The sequence below is a fragment of the Watersipora subatra genome, chromosome 9 (assembly GCF_963576615.1).
Source record: "Watersipora subatra chromosome 9, tzWatSuba1.1, whole genome shotgun sequence".
Lineage (NCBI taxonomy): Eukaryota > Metazoa > Bryozoa > Gymnolaemata > Cheilostomatida > Watersiporidae > Watersipora > Watersipora subatra.
The window spans coordinates 39303279-39312336 of record NC_088716.1 but is presented as its reverse complement, the minus strand read 5'-3'; the positions used below and the strand labels follow the sequence as shown (position 1 = coordinate 39312336).

The 9058-nt window shown below is 38.2% G+C and overlaps 1 protein-coding gene across 1 annotated transcript in view; it reads left to right on the top strand.

Moving 5' to 3' along the window:
- The first annotated feature begins 667 nt into the window (after positions 1 to 667).
- LOC137403725 (peptidyl-prolyl cis-trans isomerase sig-7-like) overlaps positions 668 to 9058 on the top strand; it is a 52196-nt gene continuing 43805 nt past the window's right edge. The window contains exon 1 of the mRNA XM_068089740.1: positions 668 to 774. Within this exon, the coding sequence (XP_067945841.1) occupies positions 772 to 774 (3 nt within the window). The 5' untranslated portion in view covers positions 668 to 771. The remainder of the gene's footprint in view (positions 775 to 9058) is intronic.

The window sequence follows — 9058 nt, the reverse complement described above, 5'->3', positions numbered from 1 at the left end:
GTCCAAATAAATATGGCGTTTAAATACAGGTTTTACGGTGATTATATTTTCGTAGAAAATGAAATCTGCCAGTACGCATGCAGCTTAGCAAAACTTGAAAGTGCATAAGGTAGCAGCCAATCAGAACGCTGTATTTCCACACAACGACTCCAACTCGCACGTTTTGTAATAGCTGGATGCGTCCGTTTGTTGATGATTACCAACGATTTCAGTTTTATTTTCCTTTTTACTCATATATATTAATGTTTGCACTCGTATAATTTTAAAGGTAGCTACGTAGTTTTGGTCATATTTATTTTTTATATTCAGCTAAACATTGAGCATTTTCAAGCTGAAGAATTGAGGGATGTTTACATTTATTGTTACGATAAGGTAGATATGGGCGAGGCAGCGATGGTTTTTAATGTCTGGGAGGGCGAGATAAGGCTAGCATAAAACATGTGGTTTATTTTCGCAGGGTATGAAAAAGTTGAAACCTTCAGAAGAATTGAAAATTCTTCTGGTTTCTGTCATACTTTGTAATATATAATGCAAGATGTTGGTGATGATAGAGGTAACAAGTTCAGAGCCTTGTCGTTTATTGATCGCTAGCATAAGCACAATGCCGATGTCCGTGGTGCGCATGCACAACCGGACATTGCATAACATCATCTTTTTTCCCAATACCAATAATAGATCAAAAACACAACGCAAAAAGCCAAAAGGTATATAACTTGGAATATCATAACTGAAAAGCCTAACTACTGTGTTTCTACACGCTAAAGCCTCCCTATGGTGAGTGACTAGTCTAAAAATTGGGCCTTTATATTGCACCATGCAAGAGTAAAAGTAAATGAAAATCAGTATTAACCAAACACTGAAAATGAATTATACGCTTCAAAACAACAGTGAAGCCTAAAAGAAATACCTATAGCTGGGTAACCTTGCACGGGCTAGTAGACACAGAGCTTCACATTTCATAGTCTGAAAACCTTACTGGCAGCCTAACCCGCCTGCCACTGCTAGTAGTTTGCTCCAAGCCTACCCTGCCCGGTGAGGCCCCACTAACAACAGGGTCCTCCCGTGGTGTTACATTTCCGGAGTGTACTGAATCAGTAGATTCAACTGTAGGCGTACTTAATGGAACCCGAGGTACCTGAAGGCTTCCCTGTGGATTAACTACCTGACTTGACCGGACATGCATTCTATTTCGCCTAAAGGTATTACCACTAGATGTACTGATTATATATGACCTAGCACTGTCTACACCCTGAACCGTACCTGGTATCCATTTCCCTCTTGCTGGCATAAAATGGCAATTTTGACCAACTTCTAAAGGTGACTTTTCAGCACCACTTTTTCGATCAAAATAATATTTCTGCTTAGATTGCTTCTCTCCTAATTGCACCCATATGCCCTCGATGTCATAGCCATTGACCAGGTACTGTGTAGATGCAACAGGGATATTGTCCCGGAACACTCTACCTTGAAGGAGTTGAGATGGAGATGGCAAGTTTTGATCCACAGGAGTGTTTCTCAATGACAGCAGAGCCTTCCGCCAGTTCTTGCCTTCAGCATCACACTTTTGAATCATGGCTTTAACTGTCCCTACCCAGCGCTCAACCTGACCATTTTCGGCAGGGTGTAAAGGAGAGCTAGTGTGGTGCTCTATTGTCCAGTCTTTACAGAATGTAGCAAACTCATTACACCGAAACTGAGGACCATTATCTGAGATTACCACCTCAGGACATCCAAAGTCTGAAAAGACTTCCCTTAGACTACTGATCACCTGAGAAGCAACAGTAGAATGTTGGAGGCATTTAACAACTGGAAATTTACTCAGGTAGTCTACAACTAAAAGGTAATCATCGCCACCAACAGTAAACAAATCAGCACCTACTACTTGGAACGGATATTGAGGCACTGGAGTAGATATCAATGGTTCCTTAGCCTCTGCTCTATCAAACTCCCTGCATTGTTCGCAAGACAGACACTTTTCTTCTATTCTTCGTCTGATCCCTGGCCAAAACACTGATGTCTGAGCTTTTTGAAATGTTTTGCTTACTCCTTGGTGAGCCAGATGTAGATCTCTAAGAACCTCGTGTCGCAGCATATTTGGTATCACTAACCGAGACCCATAAAAACTACTCCATCAACTACCGTGAGCAAGTTTTTAAGACTCCAATAGGCCAGTGCTCTACTAGCACAGCTTTTCCGCTCTGTAGGCCATCCTTTATTAACATAGCTCATAACCATCGCCAACTCCTCATTCTGAGCAGTGGCTCTTTGATATTTAGCCAGAACTTCCTCTGAGCGTATCACCACAGAACATATCTGCACCATTGGATCAATATCCAGCTCGGTATTTTCTTTCCCATTGGGGGGACAACTCCTTGATAGAATGTCGGCTAAAATCATTTCTTTACCAAGCTTAAAGGTTAACCGCATGTCAATAGGATAAGTCAAAAGTTCATGTCTCATCTTTGCTAGCCTGGGAGTCAGATCTCCCAATCTTTCTGAAACAACCCCAAAAGGCTTCTATGATCTGTCTCAATCTTGATCGGACCCCTTCCCCATATGTAGTATTTGAACCTCTGACAGGCAAATACAATGGCCATAAGCTCCTTCTCAATTTGAGAATAGTTTTGCTGTGACGCCGTCAAAGACTTGGCAGCAAATTCGATGGGTCTGCCCTCTTGAAGTAACACTGCCCCTAGACTGTGAGCACTGGCATCAGATGAAAGAGTGATTGGTTTGTCAGGGTCAAAGTATGCCAAAACAGGTAATTGCAGAATAGACTTCTTGATACTCTCAAAAGCATCATTCTGTGGCTTCTCCCATTGAAACTGGACATCCTTTCTACACACTTGTCGAAGTGGCACAGTTAGCTGAGAGAGATTCTCAATAAACTTGGACAAATAAGTGACAAAACCCAAGTAGCTCTCTAGTTCCTTTCTGTTCTGAGGAACCATCATATCCTCAACAGCTTTCAGCTTACCCTGCTGCAGCTTGATACCTTGGGCTGTCAACAAGTGACCCAAAAATTCTACCTGCTCTTTACCCACCACACATTTATCTTTGTTGAGGTTTATGCCTGTGCTTTTTAGTTTGGCCAACACCTGCTCTAGCCTACTATTATGTTCACTAAGTGTACTGCCATGAACCAAAATATCATCAATGAATACATCTACTCCGGGCACTCCTGCCACTGCCTCCATCATTAACTGGTGGAACAGTTCATTCGAGAGATGTATGACTTGGCAGCTAAGTGTAGCTGGACTGAAGATGCTATTAAACAAGACATGATAAAAACAAGATTATTGGCTGGAATGTGTGACAAAGCTTTATCTCGGGAACTGCAGTTAAAACCTGATGTCACACTGGAGGACATTAAATCAGCCATGAGATCGAAAGAGGTTATCTTGCAAAATCAGAAGTGCGAGATTGATGGAGCTGCTATGGCAATAGCAGAGCTCTCGATTCATCAGCTGTCAATGGGAGATAACCACTACTCTAAGAACCAGTTGTCCCAAAAATCCCTGGGGCATGGTAGTCAGCATGCGGAAGCAGAAGGCAAAGGCAGCAGTACAGTATCTACATGTAGAAACTACAAAGGGCAGTCTCAAAGCAGTGCAGCTAAGTCAAACCACATAACAAACTGTAATTTATGTGGGTTAGACCATAACAGAGGACAATGCCCTGCTTATAACAAGCGCTGTAAAATCTGTAATAAGTTCAACCATTTTGCTAGGGTGTGTAAAGCTAGACCGCGCATTAGCAATCAAGCACATGCTATTACTGTACATGATAGTAGAGAAGGTTTTGATGATGGCCAAGACTATTTTAGCGTAAATTGTATTTCTCCTGTCAATAGTTCTAGTAAGGTAGATCGTGAGTGGCTAGTAGATCTAGTTGTTAGGGGTTTACCCCACAAGGCGAAAGTAGACACTGGAGCAGAAGTGAATGTAATGTCCATCGAGAATCTGAAAAAACTGGGGGTTAACACTGTAGTTCGCTCTGGAGCTACTCTGTCCGGGTATTCGGGGTACAAAATACCGGTCATTGGTAAAGTAGAATTACCCATCTTGTTAGCATTGGAGGGTGAGCACAAATCAAATGATACAGTAGCCCAGTTCTATGTAATTGATCAGTCAGCTGTTACTCTATTGAGTCTATCCACTAGCAGGGATTTGGGTTTATTGCCTGGCATTGTGTCTGAGGTAACACAGGACCCTAGCATAACAAGTATACTTGGTAAATATGGGGAGGTTTTTCAGGGATTGGGTAAATACAAACAAACAGTATCTCTCCAACTGAAACCAGATTCGTCTCCTTACTAGACTGCACTCGCGAACTAAACAAAATTCTTTAGTGTAAAGTATTCTCTTGAGGATTGAAATAATCATCAAAAGCCTCCATTGTTCTAACATAAATTGTATCTGCAGCATCTGCTGTGCCTGATACGACTTTTTGTGCTCTTATGGTTAACTGATTATGGATAGACTCGGTCTCTTCTCCCATGACATATACCAGAATATTGACTTGCTGATCTGCACTCTTTTCAGTCAATCCATTAGCTATTCTATATCTTTCAAAGCGTTGTTTCCAAGCTCTCCATGTACTTCTAGCATTAGCAAAGTCCATTCCTTTGGGAGGATGTATTCCGGCCATTGCCATTTTTTCTTAGTACATCAATTTACCTTATAAGTAGAGTCAGTGCGATTTTTCTCTTCTATTTGGTGATATTTCGTTTACAATATATCTATGATCCTGCCTACGATGCCATGTCATACTTTGTAATATATAATGCAAGATTTTGGTGATGATAGAGGTAACAAGTACAGAGCCTTGTCGTTTATTGATCGCTAGCATAAGCACAATGCCGATGTCCGTGGTGCGCATGCACAACTGGACATTACATAACAGATAAGTGTGTTTCAACCAAAATACGAGCAGCTAGCTGCCAGCCAGGTTGGTTTACAAATAAAATTCGAAAGGCTTTGAAAAAGCAAAGGAATTTGTACACAAAAATGATAAATTATCCAACTTATTACAATGCAAAAAGATATAACACGGTAAAAAAGCAGAATAAACGAGTAATTAATCAAGCAAAAAAGGTCATACCTTTCTAAAAGACTTCATAAGCCTTTGTTATCGGGAGACAGCACATTATTTTATAAATACATAAGACAAAACAGAGAAAGTGGTTGTAATATTATACCTGACCTAACATCTAATGGCGCCACAGCAAAGCTTTCAACTGCAAAAGCTAACATGTTTAATACTTTTTTACGTTTGTCCTTGTTATTGATGATAATGCTGGGCCACCAAATGACTTTGACTCATTTCAGGCTGATGAAAATAACATTATTGTACAGACTGAAGGAGTAATTGCATTACTGTTAGGTACCAATCCTTCTAAGTCGTTTGGTCCAGACAACTTTGCAGGGATTGTCCTGAAGACTTGCGCATATCATCGCTAATAGCCTAACATAAATCTTTAAATACTCCCTTTCTTTTGAGATCTTGCTTAAAGTGTAGAAGATAGCCCATGTAAAACCGATCTATGAAAAGGGAAATAGACATTTACCAATTAATTACAGGACTGTATCCCTTACATGTATTACATGCAAAATGCTAGAGCATATCATTGCGAAGCATGTTCACTTACATCTTGACTCTAAAACATACTGGTTGACTCTCAGCATGGTTTTCGAAGTGATCGATTGTGCAAAACTTAGTACATAAATTTAATGATTTGGCTTTAAATCGGGAACAAAACCTAGTAACTGATGTCATAATTTTAAATTTTTCTAAAGCGTTCGACTCTGTCAATCATAGGAAGATGATATTTAAATTATATAAACTAGGCATAAATTCACAGATTGTCCACTAGGTCGAGAACTTTCTCACAAATCACATGCAGGTAGTCGTGATCGATCGAGAAGGTTCTTCTTGGTGTGATATTTAATCTGGTGTGCCTCAAGGTTCAGTCTTTGGTCCACTTCTCTTTTTGTTATATATCAATGACCTGCCTTCGCAAATTACCTCCGAATGCCGAGTGTTCCCGAATGACGCTTTGCTGTACAATACTAGAGCAAATTCATTAGCTTCACAAAATGACCTCAATGAACTGTAATCTTGGGCCTGTGATTGGCAGTTGTCTTTCAATTCCTCAAGATGTTCAGTGCTTTCTGTGGGAGAAACAAATTCTCAACAGGAATTTTACTTACATAATGTAAGGCTTAAAATGTAAATTCACATCCATATCTAGTAGAGATTCCCCGGTTCTAATTTCACCAGCCAATTCAGATACCGATTCGATATACCGATTCTTATTGAAAAATAATCCGATTCAGATACCGATTCAGATCTTATCAGCGCGTTGCATAGTTAATTGTTAATTTTATTATGCAAATATAAATATAATGCAAAGAAAATATAAATATTAATGTATTTATTTGTTTGTATTAATGGAAAAAAGATATACACATATATACATTCACATACTGCCATAATGTGCATCTAATAACAAAACAGTCCGTGTTTCTTTAAATCTGTTATTAATAATGGTAATTACTGTTAGTGGTACAGCTTTATCTGTGATAATTAAGTCTCTTCTACTGCTGAATGAACTGCTGCGCCTTTACATATTTAGAGCAAATAGATGTTCCGTTTAATTAACGTTAGTGATTCAATTATCTCAGTGAGATGTCTTTAGCTTTTATCACTATCGATGTAGCCAGTCGTACTGAAGGACTCACTTGCCACAGATGATGGAGGACAGGCTAAATACCGATAAGCCACTGAGGCTATTTTATGCGATACAAACGATACAACATATCGTCAGGATCAAGAGAGAGATAGATAACTTTATGCATCGACTGCTCAAATTACTTTCGTAATGCTAGTAAATAGAAACATTACACCGCATTCTTGTTTCTCATCATTGTTCTTTTGTTCGTGATTGGCTGCAATAAATCATATCTCTGTAATTGGGAAATACCGCACTTTGTGATTACGTCCTAACTAAAGCCAAAAGATTTCTCAGCTGTGTGGATATTTGTTAGGCTATAGACTTGAAATAGATTGTGTGACAGGCCCGGAATTCCTTGGGTAAAAGTAAGGAACTTGCAGCTGATGATTTTTTATTAGTGTAGCAGGCTAAAATACGGTTTTCTGCAAAACAGTTGATATGTAAAAAGTATCTGAAGTTTCCGATTTTTAAGCAAAGATCGGCCGATACCGATTCGGATACTTAACACCCATATCGGCACCGATACCGATTCCGATATTAAAATCGGGGCAACTCTAATATCTAGGCATTGAACTTAGTTGTAAGCTTAAATAGGATAGAAACATAAACAACATAGTGGCCAAAGCTTCTAGACTATCAGGCGTGTGGCGCAGAGTGTTAAAACTGCAGACACAAAAACAAGAAAGGAAGAAAGGTTGCCTATGAGAGTTTGATAAGACCTGGTCTAGAATATGGATGCCAAGTTTGGGATCCATACCTAAAGGGAGCTATAAATAAATTGGAAAAAATGTAAAACAAGGCACTTCACTTCATATTCAGATTGAAAGGTCAGGTTAGTTTTTCAAAGACATTGTTTCATTAACAGGGAGAAGGGAACAAATAATGTCTTTCTTTTTAGAGTAAAATCTAGGGAGCTTATACGATATACATACAATAATGCACCAAAACACTCATATGATACATTTTGGGTTTTTTTGTACCAACAATTAAAACAAACTCACTTTTTAATTCATTTTGGCCTCGTACTATAAAGGATATCCGAGGGGAGGTCGTATGTTGCAGTGAATAATGTATGTACTAGTGGCTTTTGTATTTTTGTTATAGAACAATTGGTATAGGTTTTTTATACATGAATATGTATAAAAAAAATGTTATGACATATTAATAAATAAGTTCTCACGCTTTTTGCCTCATATTGAAGAGCTTAGTGAGAAAACTTCTTATGATGATTCGGATTTATTTCAATACCGAGCAAACTTGGAAACAAAGACTGGATACGTGTCGACTGCCAAGCATCAATTCTGACGAGGCTCTAGCTAACTTTAAAAGTCCCAAGTAATTCAAATAATTACACATTATACAATAACATACGTTACAATAGCTTTTCATAACTTGTGCTACTTCACAAATAACATGCTGACATCAATAATTCTTTTCTAAGTTGAAGTTGCCTTTGTCTGTCATAGAAATCACGAAAAAAGGTTTTAAAATTCAACCATTGCATATTCAGTTGCTCATTTCAAAAACAAGTCTTATCTTCAACGCGTTTCATTACAAAACAATATCGCAATATGTATGACCAACTTTTGACCGGTCAACCAATATTAGACTGTTCAAATTGTGTTGTGCTAAGCTTCTAAGGAATTGTTACTGTCCAAGTTATTAAAAAGGTTTGTTTTTTACGTAATGCTATATTAGTAAATACATCGTGTGAGTCTTACTACTTGTACATAACTAAACCACTTTGTGGTTTTGCAGAACAGTAGCATTTTTCATTGATATGAACCTAAAGAAAACTGACTACTTAAATCTTATACACTATGCTTGATTCTAAGGAATTAAAATACGGAATTCGAAACAATCAGTCAAATTAACACTTGCAAATGTGACTCACATCATTAATGCTCAAAAAATGTAGCAAATGTACCATCCTGCTTTTCAGGATGCATACATTCATTTTTATGGTGTAATTTTTCGAAAATTACAATCTCACATTTGGCATAGAATTTACCAAGTGTAACTGAAAAAACCTCAGTCTCAGATTTTGATGATTTTTCAATATGTTGTTGCCCATGTTGAAAAACGCTTAAATTCCAAATTTTGATCTTCTAGTGTCATCGGTTCATGTGCTATGAGGATTTGAACTTTGACCATTTGTCGCCCGAGTTTGAGGGCATAGCACATCTAGCTGACTTTAAACCCATATAAATTCAAGAATATACAAGTTAGAGGTCCAGATTTTTTTGTGTCCACACGCAATTTCAATATTTCCACAAACAAATCAGTTTGAAATTTTTCAGATGAATAATGTGATAGATAACT